The sequence below is a fragment of the Dermacentor variabilis genome, chromosome 5 (assembly GCF_050947875.1).
Source record: "Dermacentor variabilis isolate Ectoservices chromosome 5, ASM5094787v1, whole genome shotgun sequence".
NCBI classification, from domain to species: Eukaryota; Metazoa; Arthropoda; class Arachnida; order Ixodida; family Ixodidae; genus Dermacentor; species Dermacentor variabilis.
In genome coordinates this window covers 48,193,483-48,210,901 of record NC_134572.1, presented here as the reverse complement: position 1 = coordinate 48,210,901, position 17,419 = coordinate 48,193,483, and the positions used below count along the sequence as shown (strand labels likewise).

General features: G+C 45.8%; 1 protein-coding gene across 1 annotated transcript in view; it reads left to right on the top strand.

The window, feature by feature from the left end:
- LOC142582549 (uncharacterized) overlaps window positions 1-17,419 on the top strand; it is a 101,513-nt gene that overhangs the window by 65,737 nt on the left and 18,357 nt on the right. Inside the window, exons 15-19 of the mRNA XM_075692399.1 lie at window positions 553-612; window positions 2,318-2,452; window positions 10,379-10,510; window positions 11,754-11,882; window positions 11,998-12,101. Coding sequence (XP_075548514.1) covers window positions 553-612; window positions 2,318-2,452; window positions 10,379-10,510; window positions 11,754-11,882; window positions 11,998-12,101 — 560 coding nt within the window. The remainder of the gene's footprint in view (window positions 1-552; window positions 613-2,317; window positions 2,453-10,378; window positions 10,511-11,753; window positions 11,883-11,997; window positions 12,102-17,419) is intronic.

The window sequence follows — 17,419 nt, the reverse complement described above, 5'->3', positions numbered from 1 at the left end:
TTTTTTGGCAGGATGCTAGTGACGAAAGAGAGATTACCGATTTCATGGAAGTTATACTGGCAGGGCGGTTATAACAGGAACAGATGACGCGAGTAGAACTAGTCTGTACAATTTCTAGTGACGCAACCAAACTGTTAGTGCTTGGATACCGGACTGTAGTCGCGTATTCTAATTTAGATCGAATAAGTGTTTTATATAACAAGAGTTTTAAACATGAAGGAGCTGCTGAAGAAATACGGCGTAAGTGACTTAACATGCGATTAGCGTCGCTAATTATGTTCTGAACATGCAAAAACTAGCTTATATCAGATGTGATATGAACACCTAAATACTTATAGGAAGAAACCGCTGCTAAGGGATAGTTGTTCAAGTAATATGTAAAACGCAGACTAGATATACGGCAGACATGCATCACTGTACCCTGGTTATTATTTACATTAACCAAGTATTGCGCCAGTTATGTATACATTTACATCTGACTCAAGAATGTTAGCATTGTTATCAGTAACTATTTCACAAAAACATTTTACTGCAACACTGGCATTTTTGCAGCGCAACCTCCGAAAGAAAGCTGCGACCCGGGCTACATCTTCCGCGATGGCAGCTGTACAGGTAAGCGTTGTTCTGAAGATAAGTATATGCGCGCTTTGACCAAATTGCCAATGACATGAAATACATACGCACGCGAAACCCATAGCACCTCAAACTCGACAATTTGGCACTTCTGCAGCTGTAATCATCGGTTGCTTTGACAAAATTTCGTTGTGCACGATCATCACAGCTCTCGTCAAATTCTATTTGAATGCGGCGTAAAATTTACGTTTCTGTAGTCTAATATAGCGTGTCAAATGTCCCAGGTTACTTACGTTAAATCGAGCGAAAATTATCACTCGCGAAAATAGGATCACTTAGCGTGCGTGGTCATACCTTTCCACACATTTAATACTGCAGTACTCCATTAAGAGATTCTGCAAGACTTTCATTTTCCTAAGTAAGCACTTTTAGTTGCTCTTATGGAACATAACATGGAGTTTCTGCGGAGTCCCACAAATTTACTCTATTTCGAAGCGTTAATCTTCCTCTTGTGGGGTTCTCCTCCCGTACTCTTGGGACAAAGGAACGACAGTACAGTAGTGCAAACAGTCACAAGGGCATTTATTGCACCTTTCATAGATCAATGCCTGCTAGCCGAGTTGCTATCCACAAAACATGCCGATGGGCGCGCGACAAATCTAGAAGTCCGACTCACCGCGACTGGATAGCGAGCGAATATGTTCGCCCCATGCAGGATCCCAACGCCTGGTCGTTCGCGCGTACTGTCACGCGAACCGTGGCGCGTTCGAAGGCAGCCACGCGAGGCGGCTCCGCAGAAACATGGGTCGGCGCGCGCTGCACGGCACGTCCGTACCGCTTGCTATCCCGAATCCAACAGAGCGCCTTCCGCTCCCGCACCCAAGTAGCCCCGCCGGTAGCAGCGCAACACTCGCGCCATCTCTCGCGCTGCGCTTCAACCACATCGACCGCCGCGGGCGTCACGCAGGCCACGCGGCGAAGCGGGATTGCAGGAGATGGGGGAAAACAAGATATCTGGGGACGCGCGTGAGTCGCGCATCCCCACACTCTGAAGTATATTCTTAATTGTAGCTTAATTCTTAATTGTCTATGTCATGCGCGTAGATGTTTATGAAGCCATGGATGACGATCTGCTTCGATCAAAAGTTCCTGGCTTTAAACCTGTTGAGTGCATACAGGTTTCAGAACTCAGAAATTTAAGTTCTGGTGTTTTACGTGCGAGAATCATGATATGATTGTGAGGTGCACCGTAACGGGGAACTTCGGGTTAATTTTGAGCCCCTTGAATTCTTTAACATGCACCCAAATCTAAGTGCACGAGCGCTTTGGCATTTCGACTGCATCGAGATGCGGTTGTAGCGGCTGGGAATCGAGTCCACGACCTCGAGTTAGCCACAAAATAGAACACCCTCATATTGCACTTTATTCCAGTTACATAAAGGGAATTGACCCGAGGCGGGTACGAAGTCTAGCACTTGCGAACAGCTTTGGGTCAGTACCCGTTCTTCGCGCTTTCTGCAATCCTTCTGTTATTGGACTGTCTCACGAGTCAGCAGGATGGGGTTTAATTAAAACGCGAAGTAATTCATAATCAAGTTGGTCTCTATAAAAACACAGTTGCTGTTCAGTATTATTACGGTTAGTGCAATGCAAATAATGTATCATACATGCAGTGACACCTACTTGCGATGACACTTATTCTGTCCAGGATGGGACAGGACATCAAATGTATTTGCTTTTTCAGACGCATGCACAGCAGGTGGAGCTAGCAAAATGTGCAATCGTGGATGCACGCCGGGCGCAGAACACAGCGGTGTGCCTTTCTACTGCAACTGCGGAGAGAACGAACAGTTTAATGACTACACATTACTGTGTGAAGGTACGTACATGTGGCACAGAGGAGTGAACTGTGGAGTAGGGGCTTATGTTATTATGGTAAAAAGCAAGGAACACTGTGTGGTGCTTGAAAGAAAAAGAAAGTGATGAGTGGCTTCATGCCTAGAGAAACTTCTAATGTGTTGCTATGGTTCCTATACTGCGTTCATTCTTGCAGCTTTTTCTTTTGCTTTTTTAACGTGTTGGCTGAAGCTTGCGAACCAGCTGGGGCTAACGCGTAGAAATTACGGTTATCCGGGGATGCTTGACCAGGGATGACTGTATTTTTTTTTGCTTGAAATGGTTACATTAAACAACTATCAAAACTCGCAGAAGCTGCACGGATAAGACACAAGTGCCCTTCAAAATATTACCACTTCGATGTACTGTAAGACCTATACACGAGGCCTACTGCGACACCCTAGTAATGCAAGCGCAATGGTCAGTTATTCGTTCTGGTTACTGAAATATACTATTATACAAACGATAAAAAGAAAGGATACTGACACACATCTTTTTTTTCCTTTGTATAACAGTATAGCGCAGTAAACAAAACGAATTCACACCAACTAGGCCATGATGAAGCCTTATTGTTCAGTAATTTTTTGACATCAATGCACAGATGACTATACATCTGAATAAACGTTCATTCTGTAGAATGCATTAAGCAAATGTGGGGCTGCAGCAGAAACACGAGGGGAGAAATGTACTCGTTTCTTGGTTTTCTGAACTCGCCGAAGGTGCAGTTTCTGTCGCACCAACTTTATACGTCTAAACAACAACGTGTCGAAGCAACCTTATCCGTAGCCAACAAAGCCACTATGGCATGGCATGCACCTAGTAGTGTGAAAATATTCACTCTTGTTATCTCTCTCATGATAAGACCTGTTAAAACGACAAACTTAGTGCACTGTTTTTTTATGACGCAAACCGTTATTCCGCACCATTGGCAGCCCAATTCATGATTTCCATAGCTTACTGCTTCTACAGATGTTAAGAATAACTATTTTTAGTGATCTACCATGTTTCTTGTTTAACATTGAAAATAGTGTACAAACCCCTGTCCCACAACAGGCCATAAGACCTTCTACAGGGTGTTTCCCTTAACTTGAGCCATATTTCAAAATAGAACTAATGCTACGTAGCTAGACAGAGCCAAGGCAATGTTGTTTGCCGCCTCTCGGAGATGCTCAGATTATTTTTTGGATTCCGCCTAATTATATAATTAGTTTGGATTTTTTAATCAACGTTTCTATTACTACGATCAGCTGAAAAGTGTTAATGAGCAAATTATAGAGTAACATGAACAAATCCCGATCCAGCTTTCTATTGCTCAATACGTGCTACAAAAAAGTGTTTTTCCGAGCATGAAAAGCCCGCGAGTACACGCAAAGCGCCTCAAGCGGCTAGTCGCGGGGCAATTCTGCGTGTATTCGCGGGCTTCTTTCATGCTTGGAGAAACACTTACGTAGCACGAATTGAGCAAGGGAAAGCTGTACTGGGTATTTTTCATGTTGCTCTACTATTTCTCACTCTCACTTTTCAGCAAATTATAATCATCACGAAATTGATAAATTGATTAGGCCTAATTATGTATTTAGGCGGAATGCAAAAACAATCTGAGTATCTCGAAGCGACGACCAACAAATTTAGCTCGGTTTGGTTCAATTAGCATTTGCATATGCTTAACATTTGGCTCGAGTTACGTCAAACATCCTATATATATATATATATATATATATATATATATATATATATATATATATATATATATATATATATATATATATATAAACGAGAAGCACGGGAGTTAACCGAGGGGCCCGATTTTTATTAGCTATATCATAGGAAAAAGCAAACACTGGCATCAAGGACAACATCGGGGAAATTACTTGGGCTTAATAACTTAAAGAAACGATCAATTAATGGAAATTAAAGTGGATGAAAAATCTACTTGCCGCAGGTGGGGAACGATCCCACAACCTTCGCATTTCGCGTCCGATGCTCTACAAATTGAGCTACCGCGGCGCCGCTTCCCCATCCACTTTCTTGGGTATTTATGTTTCCCAGCGCCATCACTCACAGAACTTGGCGACAGACGTGGAGCATCCTTTCTGCCTCAGGCGTCAGGAGAACGTGATCTTTTTGGGTGACGGCGTTTGCGGTACTTGAACGGGTTGTAGCATAGCCATTGGTTTCGTTAGAGGTGACTTGCGCCGCTGACAATCTAGGCAAGTCCGTACGTAGTTTTATGGCAACGGGTAGTCCTGGCTATGTTTGTCGCACTCTGTTCAGCGCTCGCGTATATCCGAGATGGCCAGAAGTGATCTCGTTGTGACATGCTTCTAGTACTTCACAGCGAAGAGCAGTAGGAACGACGAGCAAATAACTCGATCTCCTCATAGAGAAGGTCATTTTGTATAGAACTTTGTTCAACAGGTAAAACAATGACAATGCTCTTGCGAAAGCCTTAGGTGCTTTCTGAGTTTGTCCGTCCAAAAAACTTCTCAGGACAAGCAGCTCAGGGTCGTCACGTTGTTGTTGTGCAATGGTAGACGTGTCGAGAAGACTGAGGAATGTTGTCTCCTCTGCATCGAAAGAAGGAACCGACTCTATGGCTGACCGAGACAGGCAGTCAGAGTCGGTACGGCGTTTCCGCGACTTGTACATGGCCGCCATATCAAACTCCTGCAGCCTATACTCCAGCGTGCTAATCGCCCGGAAAGATCCTTAAGGTTTGTGTACCAGCAGAGCGAATGATGGTAGCTGATAACTTTGGAGAGGCGACCATACAAATATGGACGAAATTTTGTAACCGCCCATACGACGGCAAGGGACTCCTCAGTTGTAAAGTAGTTTGCGTCTGTACGTGAGAGCGTTCTGCTTGCATAAGCGATCACTGTTTCTGTGTCCTCCCGGCCCAACCCAAGGACGGCTCCGAGACCAACATTGCTGGCATCAGTGATAAGCATAGGAGGAGCTGTCTCGGCAAAGTGGGAAAGCACAGGGGGCATTTGTCAATTTTTCCGCAAATCGACAAATGCAGCTTCTGTTCGTCGCCCCATACACGACTAACCTGTATGGGGGCGACCCTCGTGAGGCGAGTTAAGAGCGACGCAACGCGAGAAACGTCTACAACAAAGTGCCGATAATATGGGCAGATGCCCAGAAAGTGCCGGACAGCCTTTTTATCTGAAGGCACAAGAAACTGTGCGACAGCGGCAATTTCGTTAGGATCCGTGCCGATACTTGCGCGACTGACGACATGACCAGAAAACTCTAGCTCTTCAAAGCAAAAATGACATTTCTCTGGCTTTAGGGTGAAGCCGGCTGAGGGTATTGACTGCAGAACTGCTTTAAGCCGGTCAAGGGGCTCTTCAAACGTTCCGGGAAACATTATGATATCGTTGAGACAGACTAAGCAGGTTTTCCACTTCATCCCCGGAAACACGGTATCCATAAGCCGTTTGAATACGGCACATGCAAAGTACAAGATGAAAGGAAAACCTTAAATTCGTACAGTCCATCTGGTGCGACAAAAGCGGTTTTCCCACAGTCTCTAGAGTCTGCCTCAGTTGGCCAATGCCCGTTTTTTTAAGTCCATGGGAAAAAAAATAGCGAGCCTTTCGAAGCCTATCAAGTGAATCGTCTACGCGGGGATGCGGATACACGTCTTTTTTGACACCTGATTTAGTTTTCGAAAATCCACGCACAAACGCAGGTAGCCAACCAAAACTACAGGTGATGCCCAGGGGTTCTTGGAAGGCTGAATCACATCATATTCAAGCATTTGGTTCACCTGCTGTTGTAACGGCTGAGGTTCTTTCAGGGCCACATGATAAGGGTTTTAGTGAATCGGTCTCGTTGCGCCCTCTATGATTGTTCGGTGCTTGGTTAGGGGCGTCCGACCGACTCTTGACGTCGACGCAAAGGAGTCGTGGAACTCGGCCAATAGCTCAAGAAGCACAGGTGCTGGGTCTTGTGCAGACGACTCCTGGAGTACTGAAAAAGCAGCCACGAACATCAATGACGCCGTTAAAACAGGCCACAGCCGTGCCCCTTGGTAGGCGCCGTCGCTCTGAGCTAAAATGGGTTCACAATGAGTTCGTGTGCCCATCGGTGACATTTAGATGCCGCGTGCAACGGAGATACCGTGAGTAAATAACAACGAGGTTACTTGGTCTACAAGTTCTTCACAATTAAACGTAACATGCCACCGAAAGAAGGATACATGACCGGGGTCGCACGACAACGTCGTTATCGATGAGACGAAAGAACTTGTTTAGAAGTACTGACTGTTAAATCAGGGAATTAAATCAGGCCTCTTATGAAAAGTAACCGAGCGGTCTGAGCTGTTGATTATAGGGCTATATTCCCGTAGAATTTCCATGCCTATGATAAATCTTTACATGTTGGAAGAACGACGAAAGTGGCCACGAAGGAAGAATCTCCGATGGTGATTCTCGCAGTACAGTTTCCAGGAGGCATGAGCAGTTGACCACCAGCAGTCGTCATATGGGGTCCAGTCCAGGGCGTTTTTAATTTAAGGCGAACGGCTAGAGCTTGAATCATTATGCAATTATCGTCACCAGTGTCGACTGGTATTGTCACTTGCTGTCCGTCAACGGAAACAAGATTTGCGCTCACAATTTCGTCAGTATAAGGATTTGTCGGTTTCACGGCGTCCTGCAGCGAGGTTATTGGGGGCTTTTCATCGTCTTGTTGTCGGCCCACAACCTTACCACCAGGAGTCACCGCATTTAGTTTTCCCGGCGTGGGCTGGGCGACCTTCTTCCCCGGAGGTCAGGAAAAGGTCTTCCCTTCTGTGAAGATGAATTAGAAGGGGGCGGAGAGTGTGACCATCAGCCGAAATCGGTCTGGTGATTAGGCAGAGCCACCGTTCAGAGTGCACGTTACCGGAAGACCATGAAAAATAGCGTCGTCGCTGCGTAGGGTGTAGTCGTCACAGGTACGTCGACTGTCAGACCGGAATGGAAGTCGGAATGAGGCGTCGCGGTACCAGCAAAAGCAGGCAACATGGCCGATGCTTCCGCAGTTATAACAGAGGGGGCGCCTATCGACAGTGCGCCATACATCCGTTTTTCGAATTTGCGGAGACCTCGAAGCCTCGCCTTGCGGCGCTGGCCAGAATGACCTGAAGACGTCTGGTGGTAGGACGGGATCGGCACAACGGGTGGACGCCTCAGAGTTTCCTCTGGTGGTGGTGATGACCAAGGTGAAACTCTCGGCAGCTGTTGGTGCGACCGCATGGGAGTAAGAGCGGGTTGACGTCGGACAGCGTCGGCGTAACTTATGGGGCGCTGCTCGTGACCAGCATCGCCTGCCGAGAACGCTTGCCTAATTTCATCGCGGATGACTTCAGCAACTGACACCACGGGTGTGCCCACTGCCGGTGTCCAGAGTTTCTGAAGTTCTTCTCGAAGAATCTCCCGAATTAGGTCCAAGAGAGTTGTTATTGATACGTTCGTTGCGGCAGCGTTGATAGGAGTGCTGGTGGGCAATCGATCGTACTGCCTGCATGTTAGATGTAGTGCGCGTTCAATACCACTGGCTTCCTTTATAAAATCAGTCAGGGGACTCGGTGAATTGCGCACAATTCCGGCGAATAGTTCTTCTATAACACCCCACATAAAGTATCGCAGCTTCTTTTTCTCAGGCACGTGAGGGTCAGCTCTACGACACAGGCGGATCATGTCCTCGACAGATATTGTTAAGGTTTCGTTGGGTGTCTGGATGCGCAACTCAATCAGTTGCTTGGCACGGTCCTGTCAATCGACACTCGCAAATTTTTCAATGAGCTGACGTTGGAGATCATTCCATGTAGCGATGCTGGTCTCACGGTTTTCAAGCCACGTGCAAGCCCTACTTTCAAGGACGAAATACACCTGGGAGAGATTTTGTTGAGCAATCCACCCATGGACGTTGCCAGCATGTTTGTACTGGTCAAGCCAGTCTTCAACGTCTTCATGTGCACCACCATGAATTCGATCGGGAACCAGTGGATACAGGAGGGTTACTTGGGACGGACTATGGGTAGAGCTGTCTTGTAGAATTCGTGGAAGCTGTGGCAGGCTGGTGGTCGCCATTGGCAGAGGTAGACAGCACCCGGACTAACGTTCCTGTTGGGGAGGGGGGAGGGGTGAGCCCGGGAGCAAGGTCTTGCAACCGCCGACTGAAGCGACGCGCAGGAGTTGTAATTGGAGAGGGGATGGATGAACGGCTCCCAGGAGGAGTCCAGAGCATCAGGCATGGTTGTGTCCTCCGCACGTGCACCAGTGTCACGGTTAAACGCGAACAAGAGAGAACAACACGTTGAGCAAGGCGGCGGAACTGTCTTGCTTGCTTGCTAGCTTGCTCCTCACCTGTGGCGCTTGCCCACTACGGGGCATTGGCCAAGAAGCCGGCGATTAAACGTTAAAGGGAAGGGGAGAGAGAAAAACCTAAACGAAAAAGTATGTCAGGGTGAAGTATTATGTTCCTGTTAATTAATAAATAGATTCACGTGGCATATATAGAAATAAAAATAATTGTAAATATAAATAAACAGCAAATTTTGTGTTTTTCGTTTTTTTGGTGGTATTACAATAATTTCGAAGACACAGTCGGCGATTTAATGATCTATCCAATTATTTATGTCGATAATTAACGTGGTAGCCTTCTTGTATCACAGAGACAGTCGCAAATGGCCACGCAGATGTTCCTATGGCTACGTCCCAATAAACAAACCCTGTAGGAGAGGATATTTTGTCGATGGATGGATGGATGGAGTAACTTTATAGAAAGGTCCTGCGAGCTACGGGGCGCAAGGTCCCATAGAGCGGGCTACTCCCACGTTGGGACCGGGAGTTGTAACTCCCTGGCCGCATCGTGGGCTCGCTGGACGGCCCAGAGCTGCTCCGCCAGGTCCGTGCTGCGTAATGCGTCTTGTAGCCTGGCGGAGTCTTGATCCTTGTTTGCGTGGGTCCGACCACACGGCCAGAGCAAGTGATGTACCACCAGAACAAACCCGTCTTCTTCGTCTCTGAATTCCCGCAGTCGTACTACATGGAGTCCGTTAAAGCATACATCCTCATCGTCGTCTACATGTCTACATCAGAGATGTAGAATTTCAGGAGATCTGGGGGGGGGGGGGGTGAAAAAAACTGGTTATATTAATGTTTTCTTTTTTTTTAAGAAAATACGAAAAACTTAAAAACGACGATTGCACACGGCGATATTAAAAAGCCGAGAGACTGATTTCTCTACCACTGAAATGAATATTTGTTACATTATTACATCACGAAAGGTCCAGCAAAGCTTCCGGGTTCAAAATCTAGGCACAATTTCATGGCAAGGCATCGATTTCATGTCAGAACATCAAGACCGAGATTTGTATCAATCTGTGTCCGATACATTTCCGCTTGACGCATCAACGCTTCGCTGTGCAGTGGACGAAGCCTTCCGGACATTGAGGTTCGAGTGAACGTATACAAATTTTTACACGCAATCCACTGGGAACCTGTTGCGTAGCTTGGTGTGCGAATTTCCAAACTCGGACCAGTTTATTTCACATGCCGCAGAAGAAGTGGGAAAGCGACAGGCGAGGGGGCTCAAGGGTGGGTTGAAGCAGAGTCCTTGCTCCTCCCCCTCCCGCTCATGTGAGTGAAACCAGGTGTTTTGCAGACTTTTAAACACGTCGAAAGGGGTTTCTGCTGGGAAGCTCAGTCTGCTCCTTTTTCTTAAATTTTTATCCTGGTTGAAAATAAAAAACGAAAACAAATTTTGTCGAAATTTCCAATGTTGTTTTCAACCACTTATATCTCTAGCCTGCATATATATATATATATATATATATATCGTTTTTATAGTATCTTTATCAATAATCTAATACTTAATTCGACATTTTCGTTTTCCTTGCACTTCACTACAGCACGATCGAAGTGCAATGCTGTGGAGGAAAACAACTGCACGGCAAATGGATATTCGCAATGCTTCATGAAAGAGGGAGCCCACAACTGCAAGTGCAGGGAAACTGAGATGTATAACGGAGAAAGGTGCACATGTGAGTATGAAGCAACAACATGTATCACGTATTATGCAGAATTACCGCTTCATTGTACCTTTTAGCAGCCGAGGCTTCTGTAAACGTCCGTCTAGAGGGACCTTCTTTAACCCGAAGAACTCAAGTCATGAAATATTCAAAAACATGATCAGAGATAGCTCGCTGCACTGGCGCTTGTGGCACCACTCAGCAACAGTCCTGACGTTTTTACAGATGCAGCAGCCTACCGCCGCGCCAATGGAGGTAGATTTATTTTAGACCGACTAGCTCGCGCAGCATAGATTAGCGATAGCCACCAGATATGCAAAGGCATGCATTTCATTCAATTATTCATCTGTAGGCGTCCGTTATGTAGGACGCTCGTGATGGCTCATTGTCATCGTGCTTGACGCCCATCGATCGTGAGCATCCGCTACCAGCATCGCTACACATTCCTTCATTCATTCACTCATTCATTCATTCATTCATTCATTCATTCATTCATTCATTCATTCATTCATTCATTCATTATGTTTGTTTACTTATTTATTATTACTGTGAGCCTTGCATAAGGTTCACACAGGAGTGCTAATGCATTTGCAGGCACAGTACTGTAACTCTTCAAAGATTCTCAGAAACACAGGCAGATCATCGCAAAATAGCTAAACAAAGAAGACATGCACAAATTGAAATGCTGACGTTAAGCGTGCCGAAAAACATGGAGCAAAGAAGGTAGAACCTATATAATTCATCGCTGATAAACTTAAGAGTAAGCGTGAACTCAGGTAGTAACAACGTAGTAATCATTCTAAGAGCGATTCAAGATACAGTTTGAGTACCAATACAAAGATTTCAACAGATTCAGGCGTATTGCGGACAACGGCGACTGGCGCTAGTCGTACGGTGCGCTCAGCTCTAGTGTCTATATTCAATATATTATCCTATATTTTATGAAAACACCGGAATAATATTACACGACTTCAGATATTTGTGGCCCAGCGTTACTTCAGTCTCTAAGGAAATCGTAAGTGGATTTACTATTTGATCGCTCGACTCGAATTATTTTTACGCCAGCAGAGGATGTGTTAAAATTGGATAGATATACTTGACCGGTCAGTGTTCTGTGCGGATTACCAGCTGCACTATTCACTTACCGCAATGTCTGGCTTGTCGACTCACAATCGGTTTAATGTATGTTTTGCTCGTTGTAATCCAAAAAAGTGTCTTCGTCGCAAACGCTCGTTCTTTATTTCAATATTTTCAGCTACGTGTAGCAAAAAGGCTTTAGAAGCGTGCAGAGAGCGAAAGGCGGAGTGCGCCATCAACGGTAACACGGAAGAATGCGTCTGTCGGCTGCCAAAGGCATTCAACGGTGATGATGTGTGCACACAAGGTAAGTATGGGCAGTTATAGGTCCTTGACTGCTGGGCTATGCATGACAGCCTATACCGCAGCTGCCAGTCTCATAAAGGTGGACGCTAAATTTGGCAATTTTTTTCTTCTTTCAGACGGAATCAAAGTTATAGAGATAGAGTTCCAAATTAGCGAACCCACTTCTACGCTCTACAGCATAGCAGTGGTAGACAGAGAAAGCGAAGAAATTGCTGAAGCGGTAAGTGTACTGCCTATAAAAGGCGACAACGAACGCAGGTCTTTACATCTCTCCAACTCTAACAGATTTATTTATTTATTTATTTATTTATTTATTTATTTATTTATTTATTTATTTATTGCTTGATAGATTGATTTTTAATTCCCAAAGCAACAGTGATGCTATGCAAGACGCCATGTAGTACAGGGCTCATTATTAATTTTGACCATGTGGAGTTCTTTCAAGAAGTCCAGAACCACCTTTTATCGAAGTCGACAAATTCCCTTGATGGTGAAACTATTTCAGAAAAGCTTTACCACAGGAAGTACCTCAATGCGTTTAACAGAAGCGGAGATATTAGCAATCAAAGAGCGCCTGTGATTCCCATTTCGGTACTGCCGCTCTTTCTGCGAAAGCTACTGCGGAGAGGGTGGTGCCCATAACGCTCCGCCTACTGAATGTCCCCGTGGCGCGCAATTCAAATGTAATTATGGATGTTGATATAGACGCCACTACTTCCGATTTTGGCGCCAACGACGGGCCAAACTCAGAGGCTGTTTCTTAGTTTACGATTGAGTTCGCTGTGTCTCATCCCTTTATGTTGATACAGTGTACTAATAACTACGCAATGCTACTCTCGCACCGAGTGACATCAGTCGCGCATTTCCTTTCGCACTTATCTCTACGACAATCAAGCCGTTTCTGAGCGCCGAACAAGCTTCGTATTCATGTTCACTCGTGCGCGTATACGCCGTCAGGGCGCACATCCGCTCCGCGATGGACGCTGTACACCGTACTGTCGTTGAGAGACAAAAGAAAGGGGAAAGGCTGCGAGGGTAACCAGATGGGTAGATTCGGTTTGCTACCCTACGCTGGGGAGAGAGGGGGAGGTAAAGTGCTAGCAAAGTAGAGATAAAAAAAAGGAGCATAGACATACAATCACATTCAAATACCGTCACTGAAAGTATTGCTAACCTAACGAGCTTCAACCATGATGGCGACTGACTTCGAGGGTGGGCCACTCGGAGATGCAGACGACCTAATCGTCAGATATTGCTGCTCGGCCCTTGAGTCACTTTGCTCACAGATAGCAATCAGCGCACGATGTTGTCCTGAGCGAGTCGCAGCCAGCTCAGCCGCTCGGTGAGCGCACTCGCCGCGGCAATCCGTGGCGGCCTCGGTATTTATACGCAGCGCTGTAGACGCAGCTACGTGCAAACCAAATCAACTGTGGTGGCCATGCGCACGACCGGGCTGGAGTGCACGCTCGTGCTCATGTGCTCCAATCCCGTCGTGCTATTTGGGGCAGACCAGCTTTGTCCTGCACCAGATTCACCGACGGATAGCAGCCCCATCAAAATTGCAAATCTTGCTCATTAGCTCAATACGGAGGGAAGTCTGCCAGGGCGTCTAGCCATGCAGGAGAGGCCAGGAGTGAGCACGCGGCTGAGAGCGTACCGTCTCGTCTGATTTTGTTTCACGGGATTCCTGGTTACTTGAGCGTTAAAATCTAGAAATTAGCAAAACCCGATGAATACGATACTGATAAGCCGAATGGCACGACTGCGTGGGCGGCCCGGCTCAGCGTTAGCAGACGATAGTTGATGCCAGTCCGACAGTGGTACTCCCGGAAGCACATATCACGTTTACTAACGAAATTCGAAGCACAAATTTTCTCATACTTTAGCCTGTTCATTAAAGTACATCAATAAATATACATAACAGTAGGAAGGAGCGCACTGATGCAAACACCCTTCTTGATTGATGCCAGTTATTGGGCAATAGCTGCCACGTATGAGAATCTGTTATTTGACGAAATATGGCAGCCCGAAAAGAGTGAGGAGGAAGCTTTCGTTGAAAAGAGTATTCGAGAAAAAGGGGACTTGGTGCACTGCTGGAGAGCTTCACACGCTGCGCACGACTGTAAAAGTTGGTTGACATATTGCATATGCTATCCGCGAACTGCATCGCATCCGCGACCTCGTATTCATCAGCAAAACGCCATAATGAGTGCGCCACCACGGCGAGTCGCAACTTACAAAGCATAAAACAATTTCAAACTATGATATTCAAGTAGACAATAAAGAACCAGGCAGTCATTTAGTTTCTAATAGGGCGATAGATTCCACTTATACATTGCTATAGTTGCCAGTAATATCTCCAGTGCTATCAGACACAGGAGAATCGGGGTGTACAAATAAATAACAATTGCCGATGGCACAATTCATTCAATCAACCGCTTATTGTTTTTTTCTTTGTAGAAAAGCAATCAACAGCCACATAAAAGTGGCTGCATTGAGCAGCCTGACGGGTTGGCCGCCTCCTGATTTGAGAGCAACTGGCCATAAATGCAGATTCGTACTTGTGCATTGAGTAGGCTTTTGAATAATTAAAGATGTGTGTACACAATATCGTAACATGAAAGCAGAAAATAAAATGTGGCTGAAAACCACCAGCTCTCTGTAAAGTCAAACGCCGATCTTCGTAAAATCTAGGGCCATATTCTGAAACGATCACTTTCTGCAATGCTATCGCCTTGGCCACGTGTTCGCCATCGGCGCGCACTGATTGGCTGTTTTAGCGAAATTTAATGAGCTGATTGGCTGGTTGAGTACTACGTCATCCGATTTTGCTCAACGAGCTATTCAGCGCGCGCCTATCGGCGATACTGTCTGCGATACAATAGTATCAACAAAGTGGACCGTTTCAGAACACATACCCAAGTTACGCTGCCTAATTTTTGTGGATAAATATAGCCTGGGATAAATTATAGTATAAGAACACGACTTAACCTAGCCACTTTCATGTACCTTTCTTTTTGAGAAGGAACAAAATAAGCAGAAATATTTAAATATTGTGGTGTCACAATGACCACATTTGCGTCGTCGTTTAGTTACATAATTCATAAACAGGAGTTACACTTTGATTTGCTCTTCAGAAAAATCATACTTTTTTTTCCAGCAAGCAAACGCTGACATAGATTTCACTGAGTAATCTGACAGCCAAGTCTACTTTCTACCTCCTTATTTCTATTTGAAGCAACGCTCGCTGCAGCTCGAAAATAATGTAAGGCTGATAGAGAATGTAATTATTTACATGCATAATTTGTTGAAATACGCAAATATATCACAGTTCTTATGCAGAAATTTTACTGCACAGCATTCTCAAAAAGAGGACCATTGCACAATACAGTATGACACTGAGGAAAACGAAAATTCATTCAGGGAAGCTTGTTTGTTTACTCCATCGTTAAAATTTAATCCGTTATAAAAAGTGCCGGCCCACACAGCAGTATATGCACTTCTGTGGTTTAGAAAGGAAAAGAGCCAAAACTGTATGCAGGAAAAAAACTGGAGTTCACCATGATGCACCATTGCGGAAAATTGCTCAATGGAACCGAACCTGTTTTGTTTAGAGTAGAACTTACGGAGTAAATATATCTTGAAATTAAAAGTAAAATGATACACATACTTCAATAGTGCCGTTACAAGTTTCAGCTTTCCAGGAAATGTGATAACTTGTCACGTTCACCGTGATAAGTTTTTCGTTAACAAGGTGATGTAAGAAACTCTAACTCCATCTTCAATACACGTACACCAAAGATTAAAGAAATGAAGACTCACGTTTTACAAACCAAAAATCATATGATATGACGCACGCCATAAGGGGGAGGGGGAGGGGAGGGTCTACGGAATAATATTGACCACCCGCGGTTCTTCAACGTGCACCTCAAAGTAAGCACACGATCGTTTTTGCATTTAGTTCTTATCAAAATGCGGTGGCCCTGGCCGAGGTGGAACCCACGATCTCGAGCTTAGCCACTAAGCTAACGCCGGCGTGGCACTGAAGGTTGCGCGAACTTATCATCCAATGATGTCATAATTATTGATTCGAAAACGTCAAATGGCTCATTGAGCGAAAAAGCCGGCGTCCAGCATTCTAGTTTCCCATTGACTGCGACGCTACGTCACTGCTGGCGAAGCGAAATACCAGCGCGTCAGGTGTTGCGTTAGCCGCGACACTAGGTCGCCCTCGCTCTCGCTTTCGGAAGCCTCTGTTATCGGCGCGTTCTTTGCCCGAGCAAGCTTTCGCCTGCGTTCTCACTCCGCCCCGGTACTTGAAGGGCCCCTAACCAGGTCTGGCCATTTTGTGCTGACAAGCGCAGTACATATAATGTGCTCTAACGATCGTGTCTGCTTAGCATTACATCCCCGCGCGCCGGAAAAAGTGCTCAAATTTCAAACCAAACGTCGTTTGCCCTTCTCCTCGCTGGCGCCGCGCTTCCAGCTGGAGAATCGACGTGTATCGTACAAGACCGCCTACGTACATAGCAGTGCTGTGACATCGCTCATATGTGGCACGTAACTTTGAGACTTATTCGAGGCAACACTAGTGATTTATTTGATCTGTTGCTTCAATAGGCGAATTAAAGCCTAGAGAAATAATACCTACAAACCGTATGCGTGTGTTTGCTTTACTTCGTACCGTAGCAACAGGTGCGTAATTCCGTTTCGCCTGCTTGTTCTCAGGTCGTGCAGTCACGCGCGCAGAGAGCGAAAATATGTCATATTCTCCTGTGTTCCCGGGCGCGTTCACGCTCTGTGATGCGCTTGCGTCTGTCTCAGTGTTTGTGCAGCACTGACTTAAACCGATGGTCAGGTGTTCTCTTGCACAACGCGCAAAATTGTGCTTCGCGCAAAACGAGACAAACGCAACAGCTCGTGCGAGAGACCATCAACGGAAGTTGGCCACTCAGCAAAAAAAAGCGAGGAAAAAAATGAAGGTGGTATCTGTGACGCATGCGTTACGCCATCTTCCAACTCCGGTTGGGAGAACGCAGGGAAGGAATTTCGCTTGCGAAGGCTACATGGGGGCAAGTGGAGAGAGCGTTATGCTGACGGTGATGCTGGCCTCTTGAAATCAAGGGTTCCCGGTACTGAAATATTTCTGTGTAGGCTAATAAAGAACCGCTTTGAAAAATTCTTGTGGTAGAACGTTCCCTATTGGGAACGTAGCAACTTCACCACCATCTTCATCCTCATAATCAACGTCTTCTCTATTCTTTCTACCCCCTTTCCCCTTCCCCCAACGCCGAATAGCAGGTCACAACATTGACTTAGGCCGACCTCTCAGCTTTTCTATCATAATAAATACGTCTCCCTCGATAAAATGCACAACCAAAATGTTCTATGCGGCCTGGTGATGGGGCCCTTTAAGTAGGAGGAAAATAAACTTTATTTTATTACAAGAGATTTATGAGACCTAGGCCTCTCTACCTAGGTCACGGCCTCGAGCCTTTGGGCCCTGGCGGCATCTTCGGCCTGCTGGATTGCCTTGAG